We start from the raw sequence: 16,933 nt of genomic DNA, 5'->3' as shown, positions 1-16,933 counted from the left end.
CTGTCAGGATTCTTCCTGATAAGTGCTCTGTGATGTATGATTCTGTGTGCCTTGCCATTTTGCCTGTAGGTACAATTTCAGGAGCAAAAAGGCAGAGTGCAAGCACAATCTTGAGACAGCAAGCCTGGATGGAGCCTCTCAGTCTGGGTCCGACCCAAGTCTCTAAATCACCATTCAGCTTGTCTGCTACGGGCTACATCCAGGGCTTAGTATCCGGCAAGCTAAAACAGAGGTGGAAAAGCCAACAGAAGTGCTGATCCTGGTGCTGCGTCCCCCACCTCCAACTCAAAATAAGAACATCACCTTGACAGAACCAGCCACAAGTCTAATTGTAACTCCCCCCCGCCAACTTGATTGCAGTTTTAGATGTTTCCCAGCATTGCCATTAAAGCTTGAAAGAACAAACTTTCAGTAACTTTTTCCCTCCCTTCCTACATGTCTAATAGACTCCAGAGATGTTAACAAGAGGATGGTTATCGAAACGCAGGGATATAATCGTTGGTTGCACATTGGGGGTGAACTGGCTTCGGAAACTGAATGGAAGTGGCCCAACTCTGCAAAAATCACCCTTGACTGGGGCTGCTTGGGTTGTAGAAGGATGCAGAAGGATACCATGGTTGATAGTATTAAAAGCAGTGAGAAGTCTTGATGAAGCTAACCCATTGCTAGGAAGGAAAGAAATGGGCAACGAAGTGCAGTGGCAGGGCAATTAGACAACCACACAGCCAAATTACTGGTGTAACAAAGCCAACATTTTCCATTTTTGCCAGGTTCGAAGACAATAGTTGAGGATATTTAAACCTGTTTTAGTTTCTCCTGCAATTTATGTCGACTCCCTCAAAATGTCAGGAAACTATGCTGCCAACTGTTAGTGATTGGAAGCAGTTCAGCAGGCAGTCAAGGTTGCCCACCCGAGTTTAAGATAGCTATAGCAATGTCCATGCCCCAATAAGGGCCAAATCTTGACCGAGTAAGGTCTGGAGATCCCTGGAGATCTTCATTGCTATTGCAAGCTCATGCACTTTGCTCTTCTTTTAAGGAAAGGTATTTTGGACCCTCAGCAACGAGCACTGAAATCCGAGGCTTCAAAATCATTACTACATAATTTTCTGCAGGGGATGCATTAAATAAGCCATGGCACCTGCCTGTAATATCAGCCGCATTTGTATCAGCCAAGCCATGTTGTACTGCTGAATTCTAACTGCCGTCTTAAACAGTTTGTGCGTGTTCGTTAGGGTAATGGCTTGGTTGAACGACTCTCTGGGTTCAGGGAAGTTCTGCCAAGCTGCCTAGCCCAATTTGCAACGTACTTTGGATTCAGTGCTTTGAGTGGTTAGAGATGTAATTTATCGCCTCGTAACTGATCGTTTGCATTCCATTGCGCGTACAACCAGTAGCAGTAGCTACTGATAATAGGTACGTGAGCTCGTGAGAATGGGTTAGAGAATATTTCTAGAGTAACTAGGCATCTATTTCACTCCTTTTCCAAGACAATCCTTGGGATAATTCGGGTCAGAATTCCCCAGACAACCACAAGGACATTATATCTTTGTTGACTATTTACATTCTGTCCCTCTCTACAAGCTTTGTCATAAGACAGATTCTCATTCAACTCTTACGGTCTCAGGACATATTACTATGAAAGCTTTTATTTATTTTGGGTGGGCAAATATGTCTCTGAATTATTACTTATAAAATTGTCTGGCTGGCAGCTCCAGCTGTATCAGCGATTTCTCAGGAACAAAATCATTCATCTGGAGAGCTGAGTCTTTTTGTCTTAATAGAACCTTTTGGAATTGCAAATGTACTAATGGCGTCTTTTGAGTTGAGTGGTTAGGCTCTGGTGGAGGAGACATTTTTAATCTCTGAGCGCTTGTGTCAAATCTCACACTGGGAAGGAGACAAAGGGGACAGGGAATGGTCCTGAAAGAGAAGTTGGATACGGAAGTTGGGAAAAGCTTAGGACTGTGGTAGGGAAGGAGGTGGAAGAACCACGTAGGTTTTTTCTATCACATTTGTTACTATGCCTGGGAAGCTGTGAAGAAGGTACCATTTTCCTCAGTCTGTTGCACCCATCAGTGACATCCCCTTCTCCAGCTTGGTGCCTACTAGATGTCCTACAGCTTCCAGAACGATGGTGCCAGGTTGGGGCAAACTTCATTATCCAATGATACTTTAGTAGGCTTAAATCCCTTCTTTCTCTGTAGGGTGCAGGGCATTTAAAATCCGTTCCTCCCCTTTTAACATTTTGGCATTCCATTGCACGTTGATCCCAATTTGCTAGAAGGTGAAGCGAGCAAAAGATGAGATGGATAAACGGTTGACCTTACTGAAATTCTCCTCGGGTTCTTCTTTATGATTGATAACCAGGAGTGGATAGCTGCTGCAAGGCATCAAAGTGGCATTTTTTAAAAGAAGGGATTCTTTTCTTGAAAAATGAGAAGAGTGGTTATATGTGGAATGATGAGGAAAAGGAGCGGCATTTCTATAGGGACCTTTTTTTAAAGTTATCAAGTGGCCAGCAGAATGGAAGATACAAAACCATCTCCTGCAATACCAGACATGTGTGTTCATTGCTGTACTGAGCAATTTGACCTGCACTGAAACAGATTTCCCAACTTGCTCTCCTCCAATCGTGGTGAGACAGCTCCCAGAATTCCTGGTGGCAGGTATTGTACCTGGGAAATCTGGGCTTTATCCCACCATGATTGAAGAACACTACTTCATTGAGGATACTTGGCACACAGTGTGTGATGTCCAGTTGTCCATTGAGGCTGTGCAGATGTATGGATTCGATTCTGCAAAGTTTCTTAGGAGCATACCAGAACAACAATGTTGCATCTGTTGTTGGCTCATTAAAGCTGCCGCTTTAGGATTGCTGTTTGGCCTGCAGCCCTTTTCAGAAGTGGATTTGAACCACTGCACAGCCCTAATGCCCATCTTAGTAAGATAATATTCAGACACTTTTACAGGTAGTCCTTACTTAATAACCATTCATTTAGTGATGGTTCAGACTTACGACAGTGCTGAAAAAAAAACGTATGACTGGACCTCACACTTACGACCGTTGCAGCATCCCCACGGTCACGTGATCATGGTTTGGGTGCTTGGCAACTGGTTTGCATTTATGACCACTGCAGCGTCCCATGGTCATGTGATCGCCATTTGATCTTCCTGGCTGGCTTCTGGCAAGCAAAATTAAATGGGAACTGCATGATTCGCTTAACGACTATGTGATTTGCTTAACACCCATGGTGATTCGCTTAACAACCGCCACAAAAGTGTGAAATTAGGTCAGATTCGCTTAATGACTGTTTCACTTAGCAACCAAAATTCTGGTCCCAGTTATGGTCATTAAGCAAGGACCACCTGTATTGAATGGAAAACAGGACTTTCAAAACTCAGCAGTCAACATGTGTTTGCAACAGCATTTTCTTCTGCCTTTTATCTCTCATACTGGTTTCCACGGAAAGACACAGACATCCTACACACAAAGACGATAAATTGTCAGTTTCTCAGAAAATGATTTTGCAATCGATAGCAGGAGCTCTAACCCTTTTAAGCTGCTAACACTGTTTTGCATTCTTGGGAGATTTCCCCTCTTTTAAAGGTTACAGCCTGCTAGCGTTTTGGTTACAATTTGTGAAAAAGCTTGTGAAAAATCAGAAAAGTATGGCTTTACTTTTCTGCCATATCGATTAACAGATGGTTGACGTGGCTTCAGCAAAGGACTGCTTCAAACTGTGATAGAGTCCCTATGGATTTATCTTTAAAGTTACTTAATGGAAAGTTAAGTAACGTTTTAATTGTCCGCGTACATTTTAAACAAGAGCAGCCGGCATTATTCAGACAAGGAATGTCAGTGCTGGATGCCAGTTCAGCTAGTTACTTTTGAAATTAAACTGCCAGCTCAAATTCTTTGTGCATCTGTTTTGAAGAAAAGGGTCTTCCTCTGTCATTTTCTTTGCAGCTGGCCACTGGCAGAAAATGGGTGATTTGGCTTGGCTTGTTAGTTTTATCCAACACAGAGATACTGGTCAGCATTTTTTCATCCAAGTTACTTGACTAGCATCTATTTGTTGGGGTGGGGGTGTCTGTGTCTGTGTGTATGCTAACATACAAAGACCACACAAGGTCAAGATACTGAAATGTCACTATTTGAGATTTTGGAGACCCTGGTTTGATGTGTGTGTGTGTGTGTCTCCCCCCAAAGATGTGTGTGCGTGTGTCTCTCTCCCCACTTCCACCTTTTGCTATCAGTAAGAGCTTTTCATTTGTGGCATCCTATCCTTGGAATTAGTTCCTCCCAAATTGCCAGGCCCAGTTTTCTTCCTGTAAGAACCAGCGGAAATTCTGCTTTGCCTGCTTTGTAGCACTGGTGTCAGGCTTCTTCAATCTGTCCCCCCATTACCTTCAAACAACTTTTTGTTTGCTGCACTTGCCCTACGGAGTGTAAGGAAGATGACCTTGGCAGAGATATGCAGGAACCATTGCTTAGGCCACAGGGGGGCGAAACATTTTTCTAAGTCCAGAGAAACGGGATAACACTCTGAAGCTGTTCATATAGACACCTCCCTAATTCACATGGGTATAAGAAGGGGGAGGTCCAGCACAATCAGACTTGAAAGATGCCGTTATTGTAACCAATCTCAATAAAAGTAGTTTTAGCCTTCCTATGGACTTGCAAGATTCTGTTAATATAACCTTGCAATAAAGGTTATTGTAAAGTTAGAGCTAGTACTTCTGGGTGTGCTTCTTGTCTTGATTACCTTGCAAGGCTGACATCAATCTTGCAAGGCTGAAAGTACATCTCTCTCCCCTCGCCCTTACAGTCCAAGAAACTAGGGAGGGTCCCTTTTGAGATGCTTCCCACACCCTTTTTCCTTCTGTGGGCTCAGCTGCCTCTTATCAGACCATTCCCTGGGCAGCGTCTCTTTGCCCTGTCTCCCAAGGTCATTCCCACATACCATTACATCCCTAGAGGATGGAACATGAGTTGCCGTCATCAGTGCATGGGCTCTGAATATATTTCCCACGTTCTTTATCTAAATAAATTATACCCCTTGCTGGCACTGGAAGAGTGCTGTAATATCTCGTCTGGGTCTTCTCTTCTCAAAGCTAAACTAGGACTAGGTTCACACACATCAGCCTTGCGAGGTAGTCCAGACAACAAGCACGCCCAGAAATACTAGCTCTAAGGTGACATTAACAGAATCTTTCAAGTCTGAAAGTACATCTTCCCCCCCGCCTCGCCTTTACAGCCCAAGAAACTAGGGAGGGTCCCTTCTGAGATGCTTCCCACACCCCTTTTCCTTCTATGGGCTCAGCTGCCTGTTATCTGACTGTTGCCCAGTCTGTGGTCTTCCTCCTGTCTCCCAAGGTCATTCCCACACACCATTATGCCATGTCACCTGAACTGTGTTTCCTGCCATAGCTAATCTATCCTGGTGATTACAGGACTTCCCAAGTCTTGGGAAGCAGGTAAACATAGGAACAATGTGCAACTGACTCCCGAGTCTTGGTTAGTGCTGATGCTGGTGTTGATGTTAATCTCCCCACATGCAAGTAAGAGAATCTTGGAGACCGGAGAGCTCTTTCTGTCAAGCATCCATGAGCACTAGAACATTTTTTGAGGTGGCAGGTTGTGGGGTGGATTTGCAGACTGTACTTGGATATTTTAGTTTGGCAGGAAATTGGGAAACAATATTAACATTTTAGAGAACCATTCTAAGCCAGTTCCCAAGCGTGGCTGCATTTCCCTTTTCTCAAATCTTGCTTTATCCAGGCAGCCTCATTCTCCTCAATTTGATTCCTGCCTGCCTTGGTTTTGATGACTGCTGTTTTGTCCCTAGCTGGTGTAATAAGCAAATCTTCTCTTTCCCCCGATAGCCTTATCATTCTTCTTTTATATTCTGAGTGCAGGAACACAAGTATTTCAAGGTTCATTATTTACCATTTACCCAGGTTTTTAATAAGAGGATAGTAACGGCCCAGGTATGTTCTTGCTGCCAATTCTGAAGATCTTGAATTGAAGCCAGCCTAGCAAATGCCGTGAAGTACAAATGATTGATGACAGCCTTGACAAAACCATCCTCTCCATCCCCATTCTTCCAATTTCCCTCTTGGGAGGCATCAGAGTCGCTGCTGGTGTGGTACAACAAAATGGTACAACAATCTAAAGCAATATACGGCTAATTGGGCGATTCTGTCCAATTAGCCATACATCGCTTTGGATTGTTATACCATTTTTCACTCTAATCGGATTGCACGTAAAAGGCTATTAATTATACGTCCTTTTATTAACCTTGATGCAATTACTCCTGATTTTTGTGTCCTGGAATTCCTACTTTCCTACAAGTTGCCTTAGGGCTTCCCAGACCCTGGGGAGCATGCGGTGGAAAACCTCACCCACCTGGGTCATGGGAAAACCGCTCAGGTGTTCACCACAGATGCCCTTGTCCTCCTCCAAGTTCTTCAGCAGTTGGGCTTAATGAGAATTTAATTAGAAGTATTCTTTCCCCAAGCTGGGTGGAAATTAAAAAGACCTCCCCTAAAGTTCTCTGGGAATGAGAAGGTGTCCATTCCTCTAGCTCTGCGTTGGCTTGGAGAGGCTGAAAAGCAGAACCCTCGCCAACTTCTGAGTGGATCCAAGCTTTGGCACAGAGTGAAAGGCTGAAGACTCAGCAATTGAATCTGTCTTACGTGTGCTACTTTGCTGTCCATGATATAGTCAGTGGCCTATAGAATCAATAGCACCCATCATTACACCCTTTACCTGGTTGTTATATTAGCTACTGATTAGTAGGAGGTGGGGATGCAGTGGTTCTGTGCGTTAAACCGCTGAGCTGCTGAGCTTGCCGATCAGAAGGTCGGCGGTTCGAATCCGTGTGATGGGGTGAGCTCCCGCTGCTAGTCCCAGCTCCTGCCAACCTAGCAGTTCGAAAACATGCCAATGTGAGCAGATTAATAGGTACCGCTTCGGCGGGCAGGTAATGGCGTTCCGTGTAGTCATGCTGGCCACATGACCACGGAGGAAGTGTCTTTGGACAAACGCCGGCTCTTCGGCTTTGAAACGGAGATGAGCACCGCCCCCTAGAGTCGGACACGACTGGACTTAATGTCAAGGGAAACCTTTACCTTTACTAGTAGGAGGTACTATGCAACCAGTTGTGTCCTTATTGGAACTCTTCAGGCTTCCACCCTTTACCTCGTTGCAGGACCAGGAGGTCACGGCTCTACTACTGGTACCTTTAAGACTGTGGCAAATGGCTCTCATTAGCAGTAGCCTTCCCACTTGATATAAATTATTGGCTGACTATGCTACTTCCAGCCAGGCAAATTTGAGGAATCTAGCCTTCCCTCAGCCCTGGATTCCTAAAACTGGGCAGAGATCATTAGGTGGTGATTCCTAGCTTAATTCAAGGCTGGAAGAAGGCTCGGGAAGGTTTGGAAGTTGGCATGGCCCAAGTGCAGACAGTTGAGTAACTGCTGGACTCGCATGCTCCCTGTCTCCTCGTTCTGCTTCATTGGACGTTGCTCAGATATGGTGCCGAGCATCACTGCTGAACTAAGAGGAACCTCATAAAACAGTGTTTGTATTTAGATAGCAGGGTCAATTAAGTTGACCCCAAACTAAGGAAGGAGCTTGCCTCATCATACTGAAGAGGATTCAGGGAGAGTCAGTGGCCAGACACGGAACAGATGGCTCCAAAGGCATAGTCCTCTGTCTCCCCAAGACAGCAAGGTTTCTGTGATTTTTTTTTAATGTTTATTGCTGTTGGTGTGAGCCACCCAGAGTTATGCCACATAAGATGGATGGCCATCTAAGCCTCATAAATAGGTAAATAAGGCTGAGCCCTTCCCATAAGGGAGATGCTGGCTACCATCTTCGCACAACAAGTGGCTTTTGAAGATAAGGGGACATCTGCCAAGGGGCTGAGCCAGCCTTTGGGGTGTGTCAGCTATACCAGCCTACAGCTTACACATGCCCAGCAGGGTTGCCCTTTTTGCCAGACAGCTGGGGGATTATGGGTGCTGTATTCCAACATGAACGTGGAATGCTATGGAGAGAAGGTAAGGGCAGGCTTAATGGGTATTCTTTCTTGTAGCTCTCTCGGTTGCAGTCTACTGAATTAGCTGGGCTTTTCTTAAACTCTTCTTTGTTCAAGTGCCAAACTGCTAAAACATGGTCTGAATTCACCTGTCAGCAGGATTCCTTTCCCTACTAATCCGATCTGTCTGAAAGGGTCACGGCAGATGAGAATCCTTCCCGCCACCATTAAGTAGTCCTATGTTTAAATCAAGCGAAATCCTCATCAGTGTTAAAATCCAGTCCTTGAGCAATCTGATCAACCAATACCAAGTTCACTTTAATGTTACTGATTTTCTAATTGTGGCTAATCAGACAGTGAGCTGTGGGCCCCCGTATTTGCTCCGTTTGCTCTCCTCCTGTCCCCACATTTATACTAGGTTTAAAGCTGGTATAAAACTGAAAGCTGTGTTACGTTGAAAGCAGTGCTTGCATTTTGTAACGTTAAAGCGGGATTCCTGTTGTAATCAGAGCAGTTTGTAAGCCATTGTTTGAACTGGTAGCCAAAGTCAAGACAGCATTATATATATTCTGCTTATCCCTGACTTTGTCCTTGTGCTGTCTAGGAGCATAATACAGATTCATTCAATTCCTTCATCAACCACAGCTAGAAGAAGTTCCGGATGTATGAATTAAATGCTTGTGCTACCGAAATATGATCTCTTACTGTGATTCAAGGTAGCCATGGAAAGGAGGTGGCACTGTGGTGAGGGTGGAAACACGAGAGCCTTGCACACTCACAGCCAACTAATAACTGAATAAAAAGATTGCATGCATGAGAGGTAGACTCAAATCAAGCTCCACTCTTGGTGGCTTCATGGGCATAGTGGGGAAGCTTTTACTTATTTCTAAGCTGCTGTGAGAATCACCTCTGAAATTTTAGCCAAAATGCAAGGCCTGAACATATGAGCATATAACAAAAGTATCATCCTGAGATCACGGACAGTATTAATTCTGTTCTATGCTGCATTGGTCAGACCATACCTGGAATGTGTGCATGTGTGTGCCTTCAAGTCAGTGTTGACTCGACTCCATTTGACTCCTGGCAACTGCCTGGACAAGTCCCTGCAGTTTTCTTGGCAAGTGTTCGGAAGTGGCTTGCCATTGCCTCCTTCCTAGGGCTGAACGAGAGGGACTGGCCCAAGGACACCCAGCTGGACTAGAACTCACAGTCTCCCAGTTTCTAGCCTGACGCCTGAACCACTACACCAAGCTGGCTCTCTCATTTATCTTAGCCTGAGTTGACATTGGATTTGAGGTTAGGTTTACAAGTAGAGCCTTATATGAGGCTTTGGCAATATGTTTAAAATAACCCTCTACCAATACTTGTCCTCTAATCCATTCAAGGCAAAGATCCAACTGCCTGCCACATGGATACTTTCTAAAGGACGGAGCTAAAATGTTTATTAATTGCCTTTTCCCCCTGTTTTCAGAGGTGACTTGAGTGACCGCTGCCAAAAATATAGTGTTAACTCTAAACACAGCCTACTTCAAGAAACAGGCAATTTAATATACCATGAATCTCAGCCTGATAAGTCTGTTTTCCTAAAATCCCATTACCACTTAGAGTTGACAGTCCAGGATTGGACATGTTTCTTTTCAAGTTCTTTTTCTGAAGGAATTAGTGTCAGTTTTCAGTCAATGCGCTGAAAATGTTTTGCACGCTCAGATGAGTTTCCAGTAATGGCTGCAGAGCAGATTCATGCTTCCTTTTGACTCATGGTTGCAGTGACATTTGACTTAAAAATAAATAAATTATAGGGGCATTAAGCTCGTTGCAGGCGTGATATGTTCTTTGGCTGGATTTATGTACATGTTAAACTCTAAGACCATCTTAACAGAGGACAGTGAGAATGTTCATATAACAGACCATGCCCCAAACATGTAAAGTTATATTACAAAATTGTTGTTTATTCATTTAGTCGCTTCCGACTCTTCGTGGCTTCATGGACCAGCCCACGCCAGAGCTTCCTGTCAGTCGTCAACACCCCCAGCTCCCCCAGGGACGAGTCCGTCACCTCTAGAATATCATCCATCCATCTTGCCCTTGGTCGGCCCCTCTTCCTTTTGCCTTCCACTCTCCCTAACATCAGCATCTTCTCCAGGGTGTCTTGTCTTCTCATTATGTGGCCAAAGTATTTCAGTTTTGCCTTTAATATCATTCCCTCAAGTGAGCAGTCTGGCTTTATTTCCTGGAGGATGGACTGGTTTGACCTTCTTGCAGTCCAAGGCACTCTCAGAATTTTCCTCCAACACCACAGTTCCAAAGCATCGATCTTCCTTCTCTCAGCCTTCCTTATGGTCCAGCTCTCGCAGCCATATTTACTACAGGGAACACCATTGCTGTAACTATGCGGACCTTACAAAATGGCCGAGTTTAATTAATTAATTGTTACATCGCCGAACCAAACAGACTTGCAGCAGCTCGTGACGATTGTAATAATTAAGAAATCTGTTGCAGCGAAGCGTGTGAAACAGACCCCAGTCCACAATAAATATTAAATAGCAACTGCTATAGTAATTGCAACATTAAATATTAAAACATCCACAGTAAAGCCATCCATAGTAACTTGAAATCAAACAACTCACAGAACTGAAAGGCCAAGTTTTCATAGCATCCTGAATCACACGTTATCTATTGAGCTGGTCCTAGTGGGTAGCTCAAACTCTGCCCCTTTGTTTTATTTTCCGATAGAGAATTGGACTGATCTGCAGTGATTTGCTATTTAAATGTTGGCCATGCAACTTGGCTATCTTGAAAAGCCAGGGAGAAATTGCTTAAATAAAAGACACCTGCTTTAGTGAAATAAATAGTTTTTTTATCATATTCTACTGGAACATTTTCAGAAGACCATGCTTCCCTTATACACCCCGCTCCCCTTTACCATAAACAGTTGGAAGAGTTGAACAGCATAAAGGCTTTCTATAATTAAGACTTGTATATTGGAGGGTGGGGGAGGAGATCAAACAGTTTGAAAAACCCAAAAGAGATAATTTTGTCATTTGTTATGTGACCAGATTTAGAAGTCTTGTGATGCCTTCATCTCTACAAGTAACTTGTTTAGGTTTTTTTTTTAGCTGTTTGTCAGAAAAAAATAGTCTTCAACAAAATGCGTAACAGTCGCTTAGTGAAAGTGCTTAAAATCGGACACCTTTGTTTTTATAAGTTCAGAGAGACTAGTTTTGTTTTTCTACCTTTAAGAAAATAGTATGAAGGACTGTGCAGTCCCTGGGGCCTGTTCCATGGTGCTGTCATTCAGCCAGATTGGATGTTTTTGTTTTCCACTATTTTGGAATAAATTAGGGAGGGCCTTCGAATGGGGCCTGTGTGTTCAAACTCTACAGAGAAAATCTACCTAACTAATCATTTACCTCTGAGCAAATTAGGGTAGGTTAGCTTTGCAGGTCAATATCTCAATTTAATGTCCTGCATAATATTTTCTCTAAACTGAATATCCCCTTCTTCGTTTGATGTCTGAGATCTCTGTTTTCCCCCTCCACCTACCTTACCTGAGCAATAACGTGAGTACCCTTTGTGATGAATGGAAAAGCATTTGGGATCCAAGTATTTTTGGACTATTTCATTGTGTCTATCAAGTGTATGGCTAGCTAGGCCAGCATTTCCCAACTGGGTGCACTCCAGTGATAGATATCCTCATTACATGTTGGCTGAAGATGAGAGACATTGTCATCTGATGCATCTTGAGGGTATGCCAAGGTGGGCCAGCTCAACGAATTTTCACATGGCAGTAAAGTCCCATGAAATTGTAGGGGTAGCCCTAAGCTTTACCCTAAAACCTTTACCCAAGGGTCCCCTACTAATAAACATGGGACCTTCTTCAAAGCAGTTTTCTGAAGGTCGGGTACCCAGTTCTTCTCTCCATCCCCAATTATCTTAACATTATTTCATTACAGATATTGGAGACTTGGATTCTTCATTGCAGGGAGCTTACAAGTCAGCTATATGCCAGTCTGGTTGGGTTTCCTTGATGGTCTTCTGAGAAATCCATCCCTCATTCACCTTTGCATTCATGGAATTCCATCATTAGATTTCCTTCTGTAGAGATAAGTCTTGCCACTTTCATGACAATGATTTGGTCCAGACCACACTTGCCTTTAGATGATCTTTCACATGCCAGCTTCCACCAAAAATGTCTGCCCCTCTTCCCCCACTCAGTTCCAGACTTGTTTTACCCTGGCGAACACAAACCAAACTTGGAGAAGGGAGGCACAATGCTGGAAGGTGTTGCTGGGGGAAAACAAATAGACATCTCATTTTTTAAAGGGAAGCCACAATTGAGAGTGATGCTTCAGGTGCAGGTGAGCCAGAACGTTCTTGGCTCATCCCAGCTTTGGAGCAGGGTATGGCATGTGACAATCGGGTTGACTCACTCAATTCTCTAAGGACAAACTTTTCGCAGGAGGTAGTGGGGATAGCTGCTTTATAAATACTGCTAATTCTTCCCACTGGAGAAAAATAGAGGCACACATACAACCTGTCTGTGCTTGTTGAACAAGCAAGGATTGGACAAACATTTGTTTTTTTACCCCAAGATGAATAAGCTCATCTGTCTACCCAACTAGAATCATGACCGTTTGGTGGTCCATTTTTAAAAGGAGGTGCTCGTGTTAACACCTCTGTCTCCTCTGTTTTGGGAAATCAGTAACCTGACTATTACTTGGCTAAACGCAAGAATCACGTCTGGTCATCCCAAGCTGTTTAATTCTAACCGATTCTCCGCAAAGAATGAAAAAAAAAATCTGCCTTCTCCAAGGGCCAAGTTAGGGTTCTGAGCTGAGCAAATTTGGCCCCGAATGTATCTGGTCTTCCTTTCAAGGTTCTTGTGTTCTCAATTTTGGGAATAGAGTTGGGGGTGAAAAATAATTGCAAGCATTCTTTGGGCCCAAGGAATACAATGGCTAGATAGATAGACACAGATACACCAGAATACGTGTTTTTAAATAATTGTCATTCTCTGCCAAATATCCTGGTTGCATTCCAAGTACCATGCTCTTGTTCTCTTAATTAACGAAGAATTGCTCAAGAGGGGGAGGATGAGAGCTGATGGTCCCCCCACATCAGTTTTCCCCTTCTCTGCCTTTTTCTCTACCTTTTTGAAAAATAAAGATTTGAGTTTATATTATTGTGTGTGGTTTTTTTGGGGGGGGGATGCTTCTGAGCTCCATGCACAGAGTTAAAAAATGAACAGCATGTATCTTACAAACTGTGTGGGAGAAATGCGCTTTCAACGGCGCCTGGGCTGCTAAACTTAACGCTAACACTAGATCGCTGGATGAGGTCCAGTTTTTAAAACAGGTCAGGCTTGAGAAGGGAGCCATCTGTCCAGTGTAGAACTGAGAACCATCAATGTAGAAAATGTGTTGCTTTTCTGCAATCAATTTAGGGATGCAGGGGCTGCTGTATATGCGGTGTTACACTGTTGTCCCTATGAAGGATTAGGGATCTTTCTGCACAGATGAGTCGGTACTTTCAGCAAACCCACATCTAGTCGAATGCGGGCCTTGAGCAACACATTCTGTTCTTTCCAAATCAAATTTTCCATCTAAATGCAGTAGCCCTTCATATCTTTCTTTTTCCTGGGCAAAAACTGGGGGTGGGGGGGGGGTGGCTACCAAACCTTTCTTCCCCTTGTTAGCTGTGATTTTAATTAACTTGAATTTCTGTTGTTGTTGTTGTTTTGTAATTGTTTGGTGGGTCTCTCTAACCACCCCTCCTGGGGTCTTTCCATCTTTGAAGGGAATAACTGGCTGGGTGAATCCCTTAGAATTTTGTTACGATAGCTGGATAGTTCTTTAAATAAAGACTAAAATGTAGCTAGCAACAGTATGTGTTTTCTTGCTCCGTTGCCCCTGGAGGACTGTGCTCCAAGCTGACGACTCCGTAATCTTTCTAAATCCTTATTTTCACTTACATCTTTTAGTTGACATTCTGTCTCTGCTGATGGGACAGATGGTGAAAGATCTTCCAGCTGAGGTTCTCAAAACATGTGTTTGAATAATCTGCATGTTGAGGCAAGGCATGCTAGGAAGTAAATTGCCACCACATTACAGGGCCATTTTATTTGAAAGAATACCACCTTGAATGCTGGAGCTCCAGATGGGGATCGCCCCGTTGGGTACTTGTAGTTCCCTTTTTCACCGCCATCGGAAAGAGCCAAAGTCCTCCTCCTGAGCAGTTCCTGGCGAAAACAATTCTGAATGGAACTCTGGCCAACTTTCTCGTTTACGTATAATCGTTTTTTCGAGATGGGCAGTGGAAAAAATGCGATAAATAAAGTGTAACCATTAGTTACTGCTCTCACTGTAACAACACTGTATGTTGTTTTTGTAGCTATGTTGATGACGTGATCAACCGCATTGACCGAATGTTTCCCGAGATGTCTATTCACCTATCCAGGCCAAATGGGACTTCTGCAATGTTGCTGGTAAGTTAAAGCTGAGTTGGTGCTGCTGCTGCTGTTTATAAACCTTAGTGTTGTTGAAAATGGTCCTTGAAATGCACAAGGAGCCATATCCATCACTATGAAAGGATATTTCTGATGCGTATTGTATATGCATCACAATAATATATGCTATTTGTCTAAAATAAATAGCTATAAACGCATATTTATATCTATCTATTTTCATCTTAAGGCAGTTTTCAGGAATGTTTGTAATAGGCAGGAGATGTCTAGACTGCCTGGAACACAGTATTATTAGAAATTGTAAAAGAGCTGAAAACTTACAGTAATTCTGCATTTCCCAAATCCCATTGATTCGTAGGTTTCGATATGCAGCCAGTCCTATGTGAAAACAGAACTTTTTTTTTCCTTTCCCAAGAAAACCATTGGCACAATAGTCAGATCTGTCTTAGAGAGAGTTACATCGTAGAAATATATTGTACTTTATCTAAGTACCTTTAGATAAAAAGTAATCTGATGTTTTTCTCCAGGGAATTTGCAGGAAAGCTCCCTGCTCCAAGCCCCAATGCATTGACCTGGTAGATTGACAGAAGAATCTTAAGTAGGCTGAAGAACAGTCTTGCTGATCCCTCACTTATCCAAAACCATGCTGGTTCTCACTGGTGTGAGCAAAAATTCTACAAAAATCCTTCTGCCAAAGAGGGGTTTCCCCCAAATTTTCCCGTGGCTTCTCCCCACCTCTGAAATAGCCCTTTTAGGAGCACCTGTCCAGTCACTTGGGGACAGCAACAGCCTCTGCCTTGGCCTGGTTCCTCCCGTCCATCACCACCACATCGATGCTGTTGGCAGCTTCTATTTCAAAGCCCTTCAGCCATCAACTCTGGGGTTCAAATGTTATAATAACCACGTGACCTCCGAATTCACCTTGAAATGTTGATCCATTTGAGATGGTCAGAGATCAAACTGAAATATTTTCCCCTCTAAAATATGCCTAAATATTATGTTTGGGTGTCACTTCTGCCCTTGATGTTTTCTCTCATGTCCTTGGATTTCATTGTTGGTTAATTATGTATTTTCCTTTGTATTTTATTTATAAGCCACCCTGAAAATATTGTTTATCGAAGGGTAGCATATAAATTCTTAAGTTAAATAAAATGTGATCTGACTTCCAATGTTCCTTCACTGTGGGGCTACATAGATAGAGGTATTTGCAAAGTGATTTTTCCGCCAAAGGTTGTGCTGGGGAAACCAGGGCTTGAGCTTTGTAAGCGTGAGAGCTGAAGATGACAACCTGTGAACTTTTAAAGAGGCTTGTTCAACTCCATAAGCCCTAAATCTCATGACCAGTGTGATGGAACTTGTAGACCAAATACATCAGAAAAACTATAAGTTGCTCAGTCTTCTGATGTGATGGATCAGACAGTTTGGGCCAATTCTGGATCTACCGTGAATTTAAAACTGAATTTTCTGTAGTTGCATATGAACCTTTTCCTTCCTGGTAAATTGCTGGATCACCTCTGCTGGTAGAGTACCAGGGTCTTCTCGTTTTGCTCCCCAGAATGGAGGATCTGATCTAGGGCAAACTTTGACCTACATTCTAGGTTCTTAAATAGATCCTGCTGACAAATATGGCTTCTTGCTTTTCATCCAGTGGAAAACTGCAAGCTAGCCCTGGTTGTTTTGTTGTTTATTCATTCAGTCGCTTCCGACTCTCCGTGACTTCATGGACCAGCCCACACCAGAGCTTCCTGTTGGTCGTCAACACCCCCAGCTCCCCCAGGGACGGGTCCATCACCTCTAGAATGTCATCCATCCACCTTGCCCTTGGTCGGCCCCTCTTCCTTTTGCCCTCCACTCTCCCCAGCATCAGCATCTTCTCCAGGGTGTCCTGTCTTCTCTTTATGTGGCCAAAGTATTTCAGTTTTGCCTTGAATATCATTCCCTCAAGTGAGCAGTCTGGTTTTGTTTCCTGGAGGATGGACTGGTTTGATCTCCTTGCAGTCCAAGGTACTCTCAGAATTGTCCTCCAACAGCTAGCCCTGGACCAAAAATAAATTGGGCATGTCATGTGCCGTGAAATCCCTTGCCTTCTTTTAGGAGAACATTTTTCAAATACGTGAAAATATCCATATGCACCATAGATTATGAACTACACCTTTTGTTAGAGAATGGTTTTCTGTTACAGCTTTGTTGGACTCAGTTTGGGGAGTAGATAGCCACACATGTATATTTTATTTGCAAGTATAATCCTCATCTGCAGGGCATACCCAGATTGCCAAAATCTGGTCTGTAAGGAAACCCCATCTTGTCCAAACCCCATGTTTAAATGTTCTAAGGTGGAACAATCATCAAAATGGAAAGGATCTACTTTAGGAGAAGTATGGAAATGTCAGTCAACCATTTCCTTTATTTTTGCACGAAA

At 43.4% G+C, this 16,933-nt stretch overlaps 1 protein-coding gene across 1 annotated transcript in view; it reads left to right on the top strand.

Moving 5' to 3' along the window:
- Positions 1-16,933, top strand: part of MED27 (mediator complex subunit 27) — a 117,798-nt gene that overhangs the window by 53,754 nt on the left and 47,111 nt on the right. Inside the window, exon 4 of the mRNA XM_063315985.1 lies at positions 14,442-14,535. Within this exon, the coding sequence (XP_063172055.1) occupies positions 14,442-14,535 (94 nt within the window). The remainder of the gene's footprint in view (positions 1-14,441; positions 14,536-16,933) is intronic.

This window comes from Candoia aspera, chromosome 16 (genome assembly GCF_035149785.1).
Source record: "Candoia aspera isolate rCanAsp1 chromosome 16, rCanAsp1.hap2, whole genome shotgun sequence".
In the NCBI taxonomy this organism is placed as follows: domain Eukaryota; kingdom Metazoa; phylum Chordata; class Lepidosauria; order Squamata; family Boidae; genus Candoia; species Candoia aspera.
This window is presented reverse-complemented; position numbering and strand designations above follow the sequence as displayed.